Below are 18847 nucleotides of genomic sequence, written 5' to 3'. Positions count from 1 at the left end.
TCCGGCCCCGCTCCGGGCCCCGCCTCCAGCTCGCCGCGGACGTCCCGGAGCGGGGAGCCGGCCGGCGGAACCGGGCCGGGAGCGCCTGGGCACTTTAAGGAGGGGGGCGGGCCCGGGGGCGGTGGCCCCAGGAGCGGTTGCCGCGGGGACGGGGCGGGGACGCGGCCCGAGGGCGGAAGTGAAAAAGTTGCCGGCGCCCCGAGGCAAGTTGGCGGAGCTGTGCGCGCGGCGCGACGATGGGGGGCTCGGGCAGTCGCCTGAGCAAGGAGCTGTTGGCCGAGTACCAGGTGCGCGGGACGCCGGTCCCCGGGGAGTTTGCGCGCGGGCCTGCGCTGGGGAGCGGGGTCCCGGGGCGGGCGACAGAGCTGGCGCGGCCTCCGGGAGGCTCGCTGAACCCCTCCCGTTTTGCCTTCCAGGACTTGACGTTCCTGACCAAGCAGGAGATCCTCCTGTAAGTGCCGTGTCGAACCTCAGCTCCCGGATCCTCTAGAGGCGGCGTCGGGGGTGGGGGGCTCTGTCCACAGACGGGCAAACTGAGGGCCCCCCACAGGGAGTGACAGGGGCCCGCCTGCGGTCCGCGGCCGCGCCGGAGGTGGCGCCCGGGCCCCGAGCCCCGGGCAGTGCCCTCCGCCGGTCCCGCCCTCCCTGCCGGCTCGGGGGCCCCCCCCGCCCCGCTGCGCACCGCGGGGGGCCACCTAGCAGCCTCGGCCCGGCTGGGCGCTCCGGGGCCTGCGCTCGGCGGGTTTCTGCGTAACCGAACTTCCTGCCCCAGCCCGGCAGGGGCTGCTGTGGCTCTCCGCGGACGTCGCCGACCCGGAGCCCGGCTCCCGGTAACTTGATCTGAATCAACACGGTAACCGTTAACGCTTACTGAGCACTCTCCGTGCGCCAGGAACTGTGCGAAGTGGTTGCCTGCATTACCCAATTTAATCCTCAGGAGGGAGGTGCCGGGACAATGAAACAGGTTTCAGAGAAGTTTGGTAACTTGCCTAAGACTACACTCCAAGTGAGAGGATTTGACCTCGGGCCGGAACCCCCTTCCTCGCCGCGTGCCAGCTTTTTGTGGTCAAGGCACTTGAGAGAGGAGATTCCTTGGCTCCTCTTGGCAAAAATAATGCCAGTGGGAAGGAGGGGAGGGCTGAGGAAGAGATCGTTTAGGGTAGTTGCTACAAAGGGGGAGGCTTTGCTGGAGATTCCTGGAGTGAAATGGGAAAGAGATTTCAAACTCTTTTCTCCCTGTTTTTCAGGGCCAACTTCTGGCTCCTTTTGCAGCCTCTCCATCCCTCAGGGAGCTCTAGAACCAATGCCCAGTACAGTGCCTGGCATGCTTTAGGCCCTCAGTAAATACCCATGGCATGAATGCACTCTCAGCCCATAGTCTTGTGACATATGGGACTACACGGGTGGTCTCCCTTTGGCTTATGCCTGATGACTGAGAAGTTCTGTGTATGTGCCTTAGCTCCTCACCTGGTTTGTAATGGGTGACAAGGCAAGGAGTGGGGATGTAATACACACAGGAAGGTTTGCCAACAGGTTCCTCTCCTTCTGCCAGAGCCCACAAGCGGTTTTGTGAGTTGCTCCCCCCAGAGCACCGGAGTGTGGAGGAGTCACTGCAGATACGAGTGTCCTTGGAGCAGATCCTCAGCCTTCCAGAGCTCAAGGTGCCAGTCCCCCACCCTCCCTCTGCAGTTTGTCTCGGAGATCATGTGGTCACTGGTCCCCATTCTGGTCTTCTCTCCATTTAGCCCTGATTTCCTGGGGACAAGGGCTTTACCAAAATCACCCAGTGGAATGAACTAGAGTGGTGTTTTGCAAACTGGGATTCTTGGACACATTCTTGGAGAGTCAAAGAAGTTTTGTCTTTTAAAAGGAGTTGAGCTACCTTATTCAAGTTTGAGAAACCCATTCCAGAGGCTGATTGCCTCTCTGTAGGGTTGCTGTGAAAAAAATTTTTTAAAGATTCTTATTTGGGAGAGGGAGTCGGGGGAAGGGCAGGGAGAGGGACAAGCCGACCCCACACGGAGCCTGACGAGGGGCTCCATCTCACCACCCTGAGCGGAAATCAAGAGTCTGACAGCTGCCTGAGACACCCAGGGCGCCCGACTGTGGAAATTTTAATGCAAAGCGCTTGGCCTAGTGCCTATAACACAGTGAGCGTTCAAGTAAGTGTGTTTTCAAGTAACCAGCCCATCTTGTTCTCTTTGCTTAGGATGCTTTCATCTTCCTTCTCTGCCCCTAGGCCTGCCTTTGGGTTAAACTGACTCACAGGAAGCCATCCCTGTCCCTTCCCCAAGTCAGGTGGTCCTCCTGCCCTCCATGCTGGCCCTAAAAGACTGATCCTTCTCTCCGCTGAGCCTGAGCTCATGGAGCGGGTACTGTGACCTGCTTCCTCCAGTTCCTGGTAGGGTTTGAGGAGTGTGTGACCTGGGCTGCACCTGTGGCCTTCACACAAGGCTCTCTTGCCTAGGCCAACCCCTTCAAGGAGCGGATCTGCAGGGTCTTCTCCACATCCCCAGACAGGGACAGCCTGAGTTTCGAGGACTTCCTGGACCTCCTCAGTGTGTTCAGTGACACAGCGACTCCAGACATCAAGTCCCACTATGCCTTCCGCATCTTCGGTGAGAGCCAGGAGCAGCTTGGCGGGACACAGGCGGGACACAGGCGGGACACAGGCGGGACACAGGACACACAACTCACAAGACCGTCCCCACACGGTCTTGGTGGTGGTGTACCACTCGGGACCTGGGGGCCTTCTGTGGAGCCTGGAGGCTCCCCCTGACCACATTCTTTCTGGCTTCCTGTGTCTGTCTCTAGACTTTGATGATGATGGAACCTTGAACCGGGAAGACCTGAGTCACCTCGTGAACTGCCTCACAGGACAGGGTGAGGACACTCGTCTTAGTGCTTCAGAGATGAAACAGCTCATTGACAACGTGAGTAGCGGGGCCGGGCCAGGGAGCCAGAGGGAAGGGCTGGGACTAGGTCTGAAGCTCTCCCTTCCCCAGATCCTGGAAGAGTCCGACATTGATAGGGACGGCACCATCAACCTCTCAGAGTTTCAGCACATCATCTCCCGTTCACCGGACTTCGCCAGGTAGGACGGTAGCGGTCCCCCCTCGTTCTGGGCCCCCATCTGCTGCACCTGGGTCTGGGATGTGAGGATGCGCGGCAGCAGCCGGGCTGGGAAAGCCCCAGTTCCTCTCAGGGTCTCAGGGTAGCTCTTCCAAAGGGGAGGGACAGACGTGGGACAGCCCATTCCAAAGGGTCTGAGGGAAGATGTGGGCAAGTTTGGGGTTAGCCCCTCCCCTCCTCTTTCAGCAGAAAACCTGACCCACTCTTCTCTTGTTCAGCTCCTTTAAGATCGTCCTGTGACAGGAGCCATGGCGTGTGTCCCAGCGAGCACCCCGTCAGAGAGCCTTTCCACTGCTGAGCTGTGGCCGAGGTCATGCCTGTGTTGCCAGGGCCGGCCAAGCTGGCCTAGCCCAGAGCTGGCACCGTGTGGTCCTGCTCCAGGCAGGGAAGGCCCCTCCAGACCAGGGCCTCTCTCGTTCTGTCATTGTCATCGCTCTGTTTGTGTTCTACTGATCTATAATAAAGGTTTAGACGTTTCGATCCTTTGCGTGATACTAGAAACATTGGTATGAGGAAGGACTGGACTTCCAGAAGCCTTCGGTCATACTGGAAAGAACAGGATCTAAAGGGCCAGCAGGAAGTCAGACTGTAGCCCACCCGGCCCTCCCCTCGCGAGAGTGTGAGCAGGAAGGGGTAGCCTGACAGATGGAACGCTATATCCTGATGCTGGTGGTGCTTACAGAATTTCCGCACGTAAAAATTTAGAGAACTGTGTGCCAAAAGAAAAACCCACTGCCAATTTCACTGTATGATCATTTAAAAAAATAAACATTTTTTAAATTAAAGAAAAAAACAAAACCCAAAAAACATGAACAAAACCTCTGGTCCTCTGTGCTCCCACCCTGAACTGAACTGGGGGAGGTGCAGAGTAAAGGGGTTGAGGGAAAACGAATGAATTCCTTGCCCCTCCCATCAGTGCATTAAACTTCCCACCTTTAGGACCACACTCCCCTGGGAGATGGGAGTCGGCCAGGCCAGGATGGCTCTGGCCCACTAGCCCCTGGAAAGTGGAGGCTCAGAACTCCTCAAAATTCAGAGAACTGGGCCAACCTCAAAAAAGGGACAGTCTTTTGAGAGGAAGGGCCATGATTCTGTTTCTGTTCCTTAGATTTTATTAAAAAAAAAAAAAGTAAAGTGCCTCTTATAAAAAAAAATATAAAACCCACATAAACTCGGGGTTCCTGTGTAGGGCAGTGTCAGTACCCCTTAGAGGGGGAGCAGGCAGGTAGAGGGGGTGAACCGGGGGCTGGGCTCTGGGGAGGAGTCCAGGGTGGATGGGTTCGAAGGCTGGGATGGAGGAAGGCAGGCAACAGTCTCCTCCTTGACTTCAAGGGAAAGGCGTCCATTGTCCTAAACTCTCTCCTGGGCTCACGCTGCCCCTCTCGCACGTGGCCACAGCCTGATACAGGCCGGAAAGGTCCAGCAGGTGAATCTGAGCCCAAGGCCTTGTGACAGCTGCGGTGGCAGCGTGGCCCTCGGGTCCCTGAGGTGACGGGATGGTAAATGTAGTAAGTCGGCCAGGCGGCAAGGCAGGACCCACGGAGCCCGAGCCGGCCCCTGCTTCTGGGGGACGAGGGGCAGCCGGTGGCAGCAGGGTAAGGCAGAAGGTGGAAGAGGCCAGCTGGTGGGGATGGCCAGCTCTGTCTCAAGCACTCTGGGTGAGTCGGCCATGCCTCCGAGGCCCCGCGGCGCGGCCGTTCGCGCCCATGGAGCTCTGTGATGTGCCGTTCTTCTCCATCGCTTCACATTTGCAATTGTTTTTTAAACAAAGGGCTCAGTTTTACACAAGGAGCACTGTTCCGCCCTTCCAGGCAGGCCCCCGTTTGCAACCGGGCCCTCCCAGGCCACGGCGGTCGGTTGGTCGGTCGGAGGGGGCCGCGCTACTTGGCCGAGGAGCAGCAGGCCCGCGGGCTCCATCAGCCCCGACCCCGGGCGCCACGGGCCTGTTCCCCGAGGCGCAGCGGTCCGGCTGGCCCCCTCTGAGCACTCGTGGCCTCGGAAGCCAGGGCGGACTCCTCGAGAAGTGTGCTCTCATACCACGGAGTCCCGGATCTCAGAGCCCAGGCGGACCCGGGGCCGGGGGCACACCGGGGACACCTCCACAAAGCTGTCCTGGATGCTGAGCGGCCGCTTCTCTGACTCGGTGAAGACGCGGGGCGCTGGGGAGCTATCTGACAGGGCCTGGTAGCCCCGGTGGTCGAGTGGGGTGCTAGGGGGGCCTACGCCATTCAGCGGCCGGGTCTCGGGTGGCAGCGCCACGGGGCGGGCCTTGGGGTGCACACTGGCACACTCGCCCTGCTTCAGGAAGACCTTCATGCCACCCCGGTGCCGATAGAGGAAGAATAAAATGAAGAGCACCACGGCGAACACAAACAGCGTGCACATCACCAGGAACTCGGTCCAGTAGGACTTGTCTACACCCCAGCCGGCCTTGCCGCCCGCTGGTGCGCTCACCCGGGACGTGCTGATGACGACGGGCATGCTGCCACTCCGGTCGGCTCGGTCTGCCAGCACGTCGTCCACCACCTTTGGGTAGTAACAGGCCACCAGCTGCCGGAAGCCCTCCTCCAGGGACCAGCACTGGAACACCCCCAGTTCCTGCTGGCTGCCCACCAGCAGCAGGTCCCCAGTGGGCAACACACGGCAGGAGGCTGAGGCATTGACAGGGAGACCATTGTGCAGCCAGAGCCGGGTGGCTAGGTTGGAGAGGAGGGGGCAGGCCAAGGTGTTCACCGTGTTGGGCTGGAAGTAGACTTGCTCACATCGCTTCTCACCTACGGACAGACGAGAGAAGCAGCCCAGGGTAACGGGGGGCGGACCGCATCCACAGGAGCCCCAGGCTCACCCCACCTCTCTCGGGACCGCCCTCCTTGTGCCATGATGCGCAACTCTGGCGACTCGGAGTCTGGGACGAGGTCGTGAGGAAAGGCATTTACACCCACCACTGCCTGCGGGGGCTTTCTCAGCAGACCCGGCCCCCACCTCAGCTCCAACCCTTCTCAGGGCGACTTACCTGTTAGTACAGAAGACCGGGGCCCGGGTGAGGAAGTATTGCAGAGATCCCTGGTGTTAGCCCCCTCAATGTCCTGGATCCATGGCCTGAGGACCAGAGAGAGTCAGAGAGAGGCCAGGAAACCACCATGCACCCGCTTGGCCCCATCCCCAGTGCAGCACATGGCGCTTCTCTGGCCCTGCAGCCCCGCAAGGGCCTGGGGCTCAGGGAGCGCCGGGCCCGAAGCCGGAGTAAAAGGCAGGTGGTTTCCCCAGGCTGACTGCCTTGCAGGGTCTGAACCAACATCTCCTCTGTCTACACAGTATTTATTTCAAACACAATTCACTATAATACTTCCCTGCACTACAAAAGCAACATGGACCTTTCTGGAAGGACAGCTGGATCTATACGCATGTCTCTCTTTTAAAGCAATGCACATGCACGCACTTGCTTAATAAAACATAATAAAGAATAAAAGTAATCCGTGATACACTCACAAAACCTAAAAAAACTCAACCAAGTACAAACGCTGAAAACACTACGGGAGTCCACACCATCTAGCAGCCGGTGGTGATCGTGACAGGTGGCAGTTTGGGCGTGTCCTTCCAGGTGCACACGCGTGTGCTCAAATGGGATTCTTTGAAATATAAAACTGGCACCAGGTCTGTGTGTGAAGCAAGGACGCTATGAATGGGACAGAGTCCATTTTTATTTAAAATACATGTATTTTTGTTTATCACACATATATATAGAAAAACCCGGGAGGGTATGTATCAAAATCTCACTGCAGTTCTTTCTAGGTGGTGGGATTCGGGATAGTTTTTGTTTTGTTTACCTCTACTTTTCAAGTGTTCTATCCGAACATCTTACAAACCCAATTTAGTGCTTCTGAAAGCAATTTTTAATCGGTTTGTTAATGGATTGTCACATAGCTCTTATTTTTCGTTGAACACACTCACACGCCAATCCACAATCTCCTGCAAAGCTTCTCAGAGCCGTGACACTTCATACTTTACCAAACGAGGTCCCCGGCTCTACAGCTGGGTAAGGCAAACATTTACGGCCCAAACCGGAACACTTCTGAGAGTCAGAGGGGAGCCAGTTCCTAATCGTGCTGACCGTGGCCACAAAGGAGGCTGCCTGGGGCTTCTACAGAGGGCCTAGGGAAGGTGCCCCAAGGCCCAGTGCACAGCGACGGACAGGTGGGCAGGGCCGGCAGGAGCTCTCACCTGGAGGCCGTCTCAGACCGGTAGAGGCTGATGTGTCTGCATCTGGAATTGCTCCAAGCGCAGTAGGGGTCCCGGGCGAGGACGCAGTCCCCACAGCTCTGGTACAGGCTGCAGTTGGCGACGGGCACCTGGACCACGCCGGAGGACGCGGCAGCGTAGAGCAGTCCCTGTACGGACACGGACACGGGGATGAGGGGCAGGAGCGGGAGGCCAGGGCCACCACCCACAGCCGCACCCGGCCACTCCCCAAGGAGCCTCCTCTCATGCTCCCGGGCACCCCGCTTTCTGCTGCCTTATGCCACGAGCCCGGATCTCTCCACCCTGCTGGCACCAGGGAGGAAAAGCTGGCCGGGGCCCGCCAGTCCATGGCAGAGGGGCAGCCGAGCACGCTCCCCTGGCTCCTCCTCCAGCTCACCCTGGTGGCGTCCAGGAGCAGGTTCTGGACGGGCTGTCCCGGTGGGAAGATCTGGAGCTCCTCAATGATGTGCACCCTGGAGCCCACGGCCACCGCCTTGTGCAGCCGGCCATCACCTGGAACACGGACGGCACTCAGACCCACATCCCAACAGCCGGCTCCTCGACCCCGAACCTGCCCTGCTGTCGGCACTCACCGGTGCCCAGGAAGAGCACGTCATAGGTGCGGTGCAGGCCAGGCACACGGTGGACGGCCACACGCTGGTAGCGGGCCCGGGGCTGTAGCAGCAGGAGGCGGCTGCGGACCTGCCCGTCCATCAGGAAGTGGTCCTTGAGGAAGTTCAGCACACGGTCTGGGAGTTGCAGGGATGAGGTGATCCTCCTCTCCCGGGCACTGTTGGTGATGCACTGAAGGAAGAGGCGGCGGGCGTGAGGTGGAGGGCTGCTTAGGGCAGCACGCAGGAGGGGAGCCTGGAGACGCGGCCAGGACTGCTGGCCCTGCCCACCCCGGTGCACAGGACGGGTATCTGCCCACCCCCCGGAAGCCATGGCCCGTCACTTGGTTCTGCATGGAGCCAGCACACTGATCTGGAGGCCCAAGGGCAAAGCCTGGATATGGGGCACCCAGGGGCCCTGGCTGGCAGGGTTCCCCCTTCCTGCCCAGGCCCCTCACCCTCACCCAGGCCTCAAGAAGCATGACCACCCTTCATGCTCCTTTTGCCAGTGCTCGAAGGAAGCCCTGGCTGGCCGGGTTTCCTAGTGCAGGGGTCAGAGGGTGCTCTCTTGGGGCCCCAGGGAAGTAAGGCCCAGATGCCCATGACGGGAACAGCTCAGTGACACTCTTCCTTGGCTGCTCCCCTCTCTCACTTTCCTGTTCCCTCATAGTGCTTCCTGGAGTCACCTCCCACATCAGCTGCTGACACTCATATCCTTGTTTCAAGGTCTGCTTTGGGAGGGAGTCCATGAGGCTGGAAGGACAGAAGGAAGACGTCCCCACGGCCAGGCCACTCCGTCACTCCCTAGATAAGGAGCCCACAGCCGAGTAGGCGAGAGGCACGAGCGAAGGGACAATGACAAGAGCGCACACTTAAGTGCTGGGACGGGAGCACACCGGCTCACCCTGAGGCAGGTTTCAGCCATTCCGACATTCACAGCCACGTCCAACCCAGTGAGACAAGCAGGCCTGGGCTTTGGCCCCCTCGTCCAGGATGAGAAAACAGACTCAGAGAAGCCCGCCGGGCGTGGGGAGCCATGCTGCCAAGCATCTAGTACTCACCGCTCCAGGCCGGGGTGTGGGCACTGGGTGGGTCACCGTGTACCACTGCTGGGTCTCACGGTTCACCTCCTTGTAGAGGCCGCTGAAGGCATTCTGCACGTCCTTCATGGTGAAGACGCAGACGGCAGAGCCCTCTGTGGTCCCCCCGTGCCTACAAAGGAAGTGGCTGGATGAACCCAGGAGCCTGGGGCGCGGGATGCGGCCAGGTCTTGGGCCCCAGTCCCAGGCATCCCCCGCCCTCCCATCTCCAGTTAGGTCCCGAGGGGCTGTACCACTGGGATGTGAAGACCCCATAGAACAGGGTGTCATGCCAGTCCTGCGGGCTGGGGCTCAGCGTGAAGACATCCTGCAGCACATTGAACGGGAAGCCGTCGTCTGGCCGCGAGCACAGCAGCTGGGCCTTCAGGAAGGACGTCCAGCGCTGCTGCAGGACCCGCTCACCGCCCTCGTCCCCCTGGGGGAGGGAGAGAGAGGCTGGGCATACGCACGGGCCGCCGGGGGGAACCTGGGGCTCCTTGCGGCCCCTCCGCAGTGGTAGCTACACAGACACCCGGAGGGGCAAGGCACAGCCAGGGCGGAATTCCATTTAGAATCAGGAAGACATGAAGGCGGGGTCCAGGTCCCATCACCGGGAGGCTGGCCAAGTAAATGAGGGTGCCCTCCTTACTGCAGAGCACCCGGAAACGGACAGACGGGAGCCTGCCTACACACAGGGAAGGAGGTGGTGATTCCCCAAGAGCAGGGAACCTGAATACCCACACTGCAGAACTCTTGCTTGTAAATAGCTTTTTAATTCTATAAATACCTACCTATTTACACATATACCAAAAAAAGGAAATAGATTATCAAGGAATATTCTAATCACCTGTGGTGCGGCAGGAGAATGCTGACGCTAACAGTCAACGTTTAGTTTTTGCCTAGCACACTCCTAAAAGCTTTCTGGGGATGGATTTAGCCCACAAAAGTCTGAGGCAGGTCTTATTATGCCCACTGAACAGATGGGGATGCTAACTGAAAGGGCACGGGACTTGCCCAAGGTCACAGGACCGGTGGGGTCGGAACTGGGGCAGCCTGGCTTGAGTCTCCGCTCTCTGTCGTGATATTACACTGCCTCTTTCTATTGTAAGTGGTTTTTGTGTGTACTTTTCTGCATTTTCTTAAATAGGAAAAAACATGAGCGCTATTTTAATTTAAAAGGACAGAGAGAAAAGCAGTTAGCCAAGCTGTTCCTCCTGGAGGAGAGAGAGAGGAGGCCTCCTGGTGTTTCCTGATCCTGTACCGGGGGAGCCTTCAGGGTCTCTGGGGCAGCCCGGCCCCCTCACCTTGCAGATGCGGGCGACGCGGGACACGATGGTGTTCTCAAAGAACTCAAACTCCTGGCCAGTCTCGCTGAAGAAGAAGTAGATCTTGTCATCGTCCCCTTCCAAGCTGCCCAGGCTCTCGGGAATATAGGCCGAGGCCACAAATGCTGGGTCTGTGGGACCAATGAGGAGTGTAGTCAGCCTGGGAATCCCAGACAGGAGAGAGATTGTTCTTGGCCTGGCCCTGAGGGGAGAGCGTGCCCCTCCCTGGGCTCTGGGGACTGCCCACTGGGTGTGTGGGGAGGATTTCACCTTGGAGCCAGTTGAGGGAGCTCTCGGTCTTGGTGGGGCGGAGGCTTTGGCTCCGGGAGATGGCCGGGTCATTCCCTTGGAAGCTGCTGACTGTTCCGGTATAGAGCTCACCATCTGCCAAGAGAACATTCCCATGGGAATGGCCCCTCAGCACATGGCCCTGAGTGACCCCAGCACTGCCTATCTCGCCTGAGGTGGACAGGGAAGGGAGTGGGAACTGGGAAAAGCCAAACCCAAGGGCAGCCAAGGGCCACTCTGTGCCCCCTGGGACTCAGCATGGCAGGGACCCACCAGCTCAGGCCTGGGACCTAGGCTGCCCACCTTCCCACCCCCACACGGAGCCTTGCTGAACTCATTCTGCCACTCTGCCCCCAACACTCACCAACCACCAGGGCCGTGGACTTAAAATTGGGGTCAAAGGGACAACGGCCCTTGCCATCTTCCAGGAGGATGTGCCCCACCTCGTCCTGTGCCAAAGTGAAGTTCTCCACATTCTGCAGGGAAGCAGATGGAAGAGGTCAGGTGCACGCCAGGAAATGGGTGGGCTCGGAGGGAAAGGAGGCGGGTGTGCCAGAGAAAGCTGCTCTGTGGGGGGTGAGAGGGGAGGCAGGCCCTCCTCCTCATCTCTGCACCCAGGGCGCAGTCGCGGGCACCGTCTGGCAGGGACCCTCTGCGGTGGGCATTACTAGTCCCAGTGACCACAGGAGAGACACGACAGGACTCAGAAGGGGTGGCAACATGATTCACACCCGGTCTGACTGACTCCAAAGGCAGTGCTCCAATCCACTGCCTCAAAATGCCACCCTCTGCTAAGGTGTGGGTAAAACCGAAACCAGGAGTGAGTGTGTGTGAGGAGGGGTCGGGGAGGTGGGCTGTGCAACTGAGTGAGGGCAGGGGAGAGCTCGAGGAAGCAAGAGAGGGTGTGAGTCCTGGGCTGGCCAGGACCTTTGTGCCCGGGGGCGTTCTCTTGCACCCCTCTCCGCCCCCTGCCCCCACCCCCCTGCCAGCCAACCCGGCCACCAGATCTGGGGCTGGGCCTCAGGGCTCTCAGACCTACTGCTCCCTAGAAGCTACGCCCTGGGCCCTGCCCTGGGCCCGGGATCAGTGCTGGGGAACAGCGCCCGGTGCAGAGAGAGGGGCCGCTGCCAGGCCAGCCCCAGGCGAGCCTGGGCAGAGAGGGGCACTCACGATGTAGGTGCACACGGGGCTGAAGGCCGCTGTGCCGCAGGTGAACAGGTGAGTACTGTTGAGTGGCAGGAGGATCTTGATGTAGTTTTGACAGTCGCGCTGGGGAAGGAGGGAGGAGGATGTCAGGCCCAAGCAGGCCACCAGGGGGCACCGCTAAGCCCTCACCACCAGTGTGTGCGGGGCACGTGGGGAAAGCTTCTGCTCTCTGGAGCTCCTCATATCCCAGGGCAAATGAGAACCCAGCAGCGTCCCAGGGCAGAGTACACTGAGGACCAAGGAGCATGTGCACGGGAGGGGGGCCTGGGGGCTCGGCTAGTTCTGCGTTCCGGAAACTTCCTTTCAGTCTGGGAGTGAAGGCACAGAATCCCTCCCCTTAGGTGGTCTTTGCCCCCTGAAGGTCTTTTTCGGAACCTCAGTGAAAACCTCTGGTCCTCCCCACCTGCCTGGTGAGGTAAGCCACAGCCCAGAGCAGGACCCTGGACCCCAGATTCATGGATCGCCTCTGCAAGGGCGTCTAGCGGTGTCTCCAACCAAGCATCTGATTTTTTGCCCAAAACTTTATCCTCTGAGACCTTCCCCCTTTCAGCTGCTCAGGCTCCAAACGTGGAGGTCAGCCCCGACTCCTCTTCACACATCCCCCATTTCCCGTCAGGAAGCCCTGGTGGGCCCATCCTTAAACTACATCCGGAATCTGGCCATTTCTCACTCCCTTGACTGGTGCCACCCTGGTCTGGTCCCCCTCACTGGGCTCCCTCTCTGTGTCCCCACAGAAGTCACCCTCCGCCACGGCAGCCAGAGCGACCCTTTTAAAACACATGCCAACCATGGCGCTCCCCTGCCCAGCCCTCCGGTGGTTCCCCAAACACCTCGCTCAGAGTCAGTCCAGTCCTGTCCGTTCTCCAGGTATCCCACGGCCAACTCCCTCAGCAACGTCTAGTCCTGACGCAAATGGCACTTTCTTAATGAGGTGTGGCCTGACTACCTGGTTCAAGTGGCTGTGTTTGGCCTGTTGTTGTTCCTTCTTTTTCACAACTGTATTGCCAGTGTCTAAAAGGACTTGAGCACAGGGCGCCTGGGTGGCTCAGATGGTTAAGCATCTGCCTTCGGCTCAGGTCATGATCCCAGGGTCCTGGGATTGAGTCCCACATCGGGCTCCCTGCTCCTTGGGAGCCTGCTTCTCCCTCTGCCTCTCTCTCTCTCTCTCTCTCTCTCTCTGTCTCTCATGAATAAATAAATAAATAAAAATCTTTAAAAAAAAAATAAATAAATAAAAGGACTTGAGCCCAGAGCACGTGCTTGATAAACGTTTGTCCATTAAGAGGTCGGGGCAGTCAGGACTCGAACCTGCGTCTGACCTCAAGTCTGGGGCTCTTTCGCCCTCGCCTCAGCCACCTCCTGCTACATGCAGGACAAGAGGTCTCCGGGAACAGTGGAGAGTGCTCCACGCTCTCCAGCAGAACCCCAGGCTGGACCAAATCCCACACCCAGCAGTCCGGCCAAAACCACACCAGGATTGGTCAGACCTGCTCTAGCACCCCAGCCGCGGGGGGATACCCAGTCATTGCTCTTGCTGGAAGCCGGCTTCGTTTGGCTCTGATTAGGTGCCAGGTGCCCTACACGTATTAGCTCACTGAATGCTCCCCCCAAGTCCTGTGAGACAGGCATCATCATCCCCATTTTGCAAGTGGGGACACTAAGGCTCCGAGAGGCCAATCTGCTTGCCCCAGGTCACAGAGCTAGTTAGGTACAGGGCCAAACACAGGTGTGGCCATCTCTGAAGCCGCGGCTGGCTACACGGCTCCCACGCCCTGCCTCCACGCTCGGGCCAGGGCCCCCCTCTGCCCCCCTCGCTCGGCTCACCCGCGGGTCCTTGCCCTTGAAGCTGCACTGCTGTCTCCTCTCGGCGTCCGCGCTCCACGGCAGCTGCAGAACGGGAGAAGGGGGTGCGCAGGTGGGAATGGGCGTGCGCCCAGCCCCTCTTCTCCCATTGGCAGCATCTTCACACCCAGGAGGTCGGTCTTTCCATCCATCTGCCCCTCGGCCATCCTCTGCCCACCTAGCCAGCCCCAGGCACCTTCTCACCTCCTGGTGCACCCCGCCAGGCAGGAAGCTGGCGCTGGTGTTGAGAGCAAAGAGGGCCTCTCGGGCGCCCACATACAGAGTCTTGCCATCCCTGCTCAGCAGAAGGGCCGTGTAGTTGGAGACGTTTTCCACTCCAAATCTGAGGAATGGCCGCTCTTGGGAGCCTGGGGAGAGGAAGATGGACATTCCCTGGGGCCCACGCCTCCCACCAGACACGTCTCCCACCAACCTCGAGGACGGGCCGATCTGAAGAGAAGGGGGGAAGGCAGTGCACGGCAAGGAGCTGGGGACGGGCGGATTAGGCTGAAAGGGGAACAGCATTCCTGGACTCTCAAACGTTATGTCAGAAACAAATGCACAAAGATGAATGTAAAAGAACATTTATTATAGCGCCATTCGCATTAATGAAAAATGGGCAACAACCTAAGTGTCCAACCACAGGGGACGAGATGAAAAGACGCCATTAACACTGCACTCCATGGGATATGATGCAGCCGGTAAAAATGATGTTGTATTAGAAACACCAGGAAAACAAGCAAACAAAATTAAACAAGAGAAACATGGTCAAATATGAAGCAAACTAAAATATAAAGTGGTGGGTTTTGAGCATGTAATAAAAGAAAAGAAAGGACATTTAACACTCTCCTTGAGTAGCATCAGATCCAAGGAGAAGGACCTGTGAGGACGGCCCCACCCCACCCTGGTCCCGCAGCAAAAGATTTATGATGGCCGAGGGAAGCAAATGCAGGGCACTGGTCTTTACCTCGCAGTACCAGCTCACAGTCACTCATCAAAGATTTATGGTTATAAAACAGAATGCAAACTTGACCTCAATGTACAACAGAGAGACGCTGTGATGCTGGGTACCAGGGTTGTTAAGGAAAAAATGGAGTCTCTATCTCCTTGGGAGAGCAAAGAGGGCCACAAGATATTATCAATGGTTAATGGAATAAGAAACTGAGGTTTAAGTATAAAAAATTTTTTTTTTAAGTTTCTTTATTTTTTTAGTAACCTCTACCCCCAACGTGGGGCCTGAACTCATGACCCCAAGATCAAGAGTCACATGCTCTACCAACCGAGCCAGCCAGGCACCCCTCAGGATAATATTTTAAATTACAGAGGCAACCCAATATAATGGCACAAAAATGTCTGCAGGAGGTGGGGAAGGCTGATGGACGTGATGGAAAGCCTTCTTTTTCTCAGCAGCAAATCAGTAAATCACGTAAGCCAAGCAATGGTAGTGCAAGCATTTTACTTAAGTATACGGAGGAAACCACTGTACCAACAAAAAGTCTGATTTAAAAGCTGTCCCTTTAACCAGGCCTGGGCTGGGGATGACAGAGGCATTGGTCACTTTTCACAGTAAGTACTTTCACGCTTAAAAACGAATTATGTGCGTGTATCCTGGATATAAACTTGAAATACCTTTCATTGTTATAAAATACATAGTAACAGGGAAGATTCTAATTACCACCAAGTGAAGATGGTTATAAAACAGTATGTCTAGGGGCGCCTGGGTGGCTCAGTGGGTGCAGCGTCTGCCTTCAGCTCAGGTCATGATTCCAGGGTCCTGGTATCGAGCCCTACATCAGGCTCTCTGCTCAGCAGGAGCCTGCTTCTCCCTCTCCCTGCCGCTCCCCCTGCTGTACTCTCTCTGTCAAATAAATAAAATCTTAAAGGAAAAAAAAAAAACAGTGTCTAGTTAGATCTTATTTTTTGTGGGAAAAGTATAAACAGAAAAAGGAAAAACAAAAAAAAGGGAAAAAAAAATATCCAGGAGGATGAATCACAAAATGCTGAAAACTGTTATCCCTGGTGGGAGTATAGGTAATTTTTTTTTTTCCTTTTTACTTATCATGTTTGGATTCTATAATTAGCAGGTTACTCTTGTGTAATGCGAAAGAAATAGAAGGAAAAAAAAGAAAAACGCACATATCTGTCCAACCAGGGTACCATCTGTGCCTTGAGCAACTAATGGGTTTGAAGAAAATTATTTAAAAAATTCGAAGCAGCTGATAAGAAAAGAAAAACAAGCAGAAATGAGCCACCCTGCCTGGCCTCAGGTATCTCCTATCTGACCAATAGATTATGACCACGCAAACAGACACGGTCTCATGAAGCTAAGGGAGCAAAAGGAGCAACATGCCAACAAAGCACTTGTGAAGACAGCTTCGTGTGCTTTTACATGGTGAGTGTTTTTACATACCCCCAGCCTGGTTCCACAAAGGGCAAGAAAACAAAGAAAAGAATGTAGTGAAACATAAACACTAAAATCAAGAACAGAGGGGGAAAAAACCCCCCCACAAATCCAAGGAAAACACCTAAACCGGAGAGTAAGGGCATATTCACACAGGCAGGTCAGAAGAGCTCTTCACACAGCTACTAGAGATGGGCTGTGCCTTTAATGCCGAGCCTCCTGGTGGCTGAGGAGAAAAGGGAAATGAAGTGACCCTGTTCTTGCTGTCTAAGAGAAGGAACACACGGCAGCCATTCTGGAGAAGCTAGGCCTTTTGCCTAGCCACTAATGCTGAAGGAAGCCCGCAGGTGGGACGTCCTAGCAAAGCCAATGGGACACGGGATGGATAGCATCCCGCCAGCAAACAGGATGACAGAGCTCCCAAGGCCGCCCCCCACGATATCTCCTGGTGAGGGAAGATGAGGACGCAAGGTGACCAGTGCAGCAATCAATGGGGGAATGTGTGTGGCTCTGCATCTGGGAGTCTTGTCATGCTCTAGAAGCAAAGTCAGAACTTGGGCGGGGTGGGGGGGGGAGCGCGGGAGCACTGGGAATTCATGGGGAAAGTCACGCCTCACATCCAGAGCCCAAACTGCGGAACTGAAACCATAGAGGTCGAGGCCTCTCTTTGAGCTATTAAGTCCAGAACTGCATGAGACTCTAGGTCTTCCGCCCCCAGTTCCCAACTCCTCACCACCTATCAGCACTCTACATGCTGGGAAGCCCAAAGAAAGTTTCTAGTTCTTTTTTTAAGATTTTATTTATTTGCGAGAGAGAATGAGAGACAGAGAGCATGAGAGGGAGGTCAGAGGGAGAAGCAGGCTCCCCGCCGAGCAGGGAGCCTGATGCGGGACTCGATCCCGGGACTCCGGGATCATGACCTGAGCCGAAGGCAGTCGCCCAACCAACTGAGCCACCCAGGCGCCCCGAAAGTTTCTAGTTCTAATCCCCCACTTCTGTCAACCACAAAATTTCCAAACACAATGGGGCCCAATCGTGTTGCTTGCACTGTGTGCTGATGACCTCTTGGAACAAGCAGCCTGACCTTTTCATGCTCTGTTCCTAGGAAGTCACCCCCCTGAAGAGACCCCTCCGGCCGGCCAGCACAGATCCACACCCAGGAGGGTATTAACCCCTGCAGGCCAATGACTGCCCTACAACGGCTTACAAAGCCTTACAGAGGAAGGAACCAAACTTTAGAGAGACCAGGCAACTTACACAAAACCCCACAGCACAAAAGCAGCTGTGGTGGAAGGCTGGCTCAAGAGGTCTCCTTCCCGAAGAACCCCTGGTCGGCCACCGGCAGGATGCAGCAAAATCACCCAAAAGGCCTGATCTCCGTCCGGGTCCAGGCCTGCCCTAGGGGTGCTGCCGCCGCCGACCCGGGATGGCCTGACAACGTGCCATCTGACGAGCTCCCAGGTGATTCTCAAGTGGGAGGCGCACGGAGCACCCTCTGAAGAGCACCATGTAGGTCCTCTGGAGGGCGGCGCACGCCGGGTCACTGACCTTTGGCTGTCTCACCCACATCCCGGGGATAATGGGGAGAATACAGCCCCCAGCGGCCTCACGAGGAGTCCCAGAGACGCAGGCCAACGCCTTCCACACCCCCTTCGTGGGTCTCCGAAAGCAAGGGCGGGCTCAGACTTGCCAATGCTTATCTGCCCGCACAGCAGGGGCATCTCCCCAGGGTGGGCTGGAAGTCTAGGCAGGAGGCCGCACTTGGAATCCATCCAGACACAGACATGCTGAGGGTCAGAGATAAGGTGCCGTCCAGGGGGCCGCTCAGCCCTACTCAGGCCTGGGAGGGAGTGGAAACCTGCCAAGGGTCACGTAGACAGAGCACAGCCAGGCTGGAAGGACAGCCAGGGCGTCAGTGGCCCCGGTACCTGCCCCGCCGCACCTCCTCCGCTCATACTGCGAGTACAGCCAAGGGCAAGGGCAAAGGGATGGAAGGGGGCGAGGGGCCCCTGGCACCACACCTTCCCCTTCTGCGCATTCTCCCCCTTTGTCCCCCTGCCCCGAGCCTCTCAGACCAACGCCGTGGCGTCCTGAACGCCTTGCTCCCCGTGGTACCCCCCGGCCCGGGGGGGCTGGCTTCCCAACTGGGAGTCTTGACGAGACAGAGATAAAGAGTACAGGCTCGGGAGTCTGAGACCTGGGCTCAAAGGCTGCCTCTGTCGCTTACCGGCGGTTTGCCACCAGGACAAGCCACTTAACATCTTGGAGCCTCACCTTCCTTATCTGTAAAATGGGGATAATAGCACCTTTCCTCATAGGGTTGTTATGGGAAGAAATTAGATTATGTATGTAAATAACAACGTACATAATAACCCACATTTACCGAGCGTTTTACTCTGAACAACTTTGCACACGTTAGCCGAGTGCTGGCACCGGGTCTGGCACACGATCAACACTTGAGTGGATCAAAAACAAAACCCAAAAGCCCTGCAGGAAAATCCAGCCCAGCGAGGGCTGCCAGCGGAGCAGGGCTGTTTGGAGGAGCTGGGCCTCCCTCGTCCTCAGGGTTAAAAAAACTCACGCAGGGCGATTCCTAACCCAGGCCCGCACCTGGTCACGCGGGGCTCTCCCGGCCAGAGCGCATCCGCTCTGACGCCGGATGGGTGTCGCAGGCACGTGCTGTGTGCCTGAGCTGGATCCTGCCGCCCCCCCCCCCCCCCCCCC

At 57.2% G+C, this 18847-nt stretch overlaps 2 protein-coding genes across 7 annotated transcripts in view; one reads left to right on the top strand and one right to left on the bottom strand.

Annotated features, from left to right (window-relative positions):
- The first annotated feature begins 51 nt into the window (after positions 1 to 51).
- Positions 52 to 3612, top strand: CIB1 (calcium and integrin binding 1). The gene is made up of 7 exons (XM_035024152.1): positions 52 to 287; positions 417 to 451; positions 1553 to 1661; positions 2468 to 2618; positions 2815 to 2933; positions 3006 to 3094; positions 3351 to 3612. Exons 1-7 carry the CDS (start codon positions 237 to 239, stop codon positions 3370 to 3372), a joined length of 576 nt encoding a protein of 191 aa, XP_034880043.1. The 5' UTR covers positions 52 to 236; the 3' UTR covers positions 3373 to 3612.
- A 609-nt stretch (positions 3613 to 4221) lies between these two features.
- Positions 4222 to 18847, bottom strand: part of SEMA4B (semaphorin 4B) — a 37178-nt gene continuing 22552 nt past the window's right edge. For 5 of the 6 annotated variants that reach the window (XM_035024147.1, XM_035024148.1, XM_035024149.1 and 2 more), the window contains 13 exons: positions 13927 to 14090; positions 13705 to 13767; positions 11845 to 11943; positions 11039 to 11150; positions 10657 to 10770; positions 10366 to 10517; positions 9316 to 9497; positions 9044 to 9194; positions 7965 to 8175; positions 7769 to 7884; positions 7354 to 7520; positions 6146 to 6231; positions 4222 to 5906 (listed from right to left, as the gene is read on the bottom strand). In XM_035024147.1, the coding sequence (XP_034880038.1) occupies positions 5164 to 5906; positions 6146 to 6231; positions 7354 to 7520; positions 7769 to 7884; positions 7965 to 8175; positions 9044 to 9194; positions 9316 to 9497; positions 10366 to 10517; positions 10657 to 10770; positions 11039 to 11150; positions 11845 to 11943; positions 13705 to 13767; positions 13927 to 14090 (2360 nt within the window). In that variant the 3' untranslated portion in view covers positions 4222 to 5163. Of the gene's footprint in view, positions 5907 to 6145; positions 6232 to 7353; positions 7521 to 7768; positions 7885 to 7964; positions 8176 to 9043; positions 9195 to 9315; positions 9498 to 10365; positions 10518 to 10656; positions 10771 to 11038; positions 11151 to 11844; positions 11944 to 13704; positions 13768 to 13926; positions 14091 to 18847 lie in introns of those variants that run through there. The other variant, XM_035024151.1, reaches the window with a different exon arrangement.

Source organism: Mirounga leonina, unplaced genomic scaffold (assembly GCF_011800145.1).
Source record: "Mirounga leonina isolate KUSES-001 unplaced genomic scaffold, KU_Mleo_1.0 Mir_178, whole genome shotgun sequence".
In the NCBI taxonomy this organism is placed as follows: Eukaryota; Metazoa; Chordata; class Mammalia; order Carnivora; family Phocidae; genus Mirounga; species Mirounga leonina.
Note: the sequence above shows the minus strand (reverse complement) of the source record. Positions and strands in the feature narration are given on the sequence as shown.

Excerpts from the sequence above, each read along its gene's own strand:
- CIB1 (XM_035024152.1), top strand. The coding sequence starts at position 237 with ATGGGGGGCTCGGGCAGTCGCCTGAGCAAGGAGCTGTTGGCCGAGTAC. Across the intron at positions 1,662-2,467 it reads TCAGCCTTCCAGAGCTCAAG|GCCAACCCCTTCAAGGAGCG; the intron begins GTGCCAGTCCCC and ends TCTCTTGCCTAG. Across the intron at positions 3,095-3,350 it reads CGTTCACCGGACTTCGCCAG|CTCCTTTAAGATCGTCCTGT; the intron begins GTAGGACGGTAG and ends TCTCTTGTTCAG.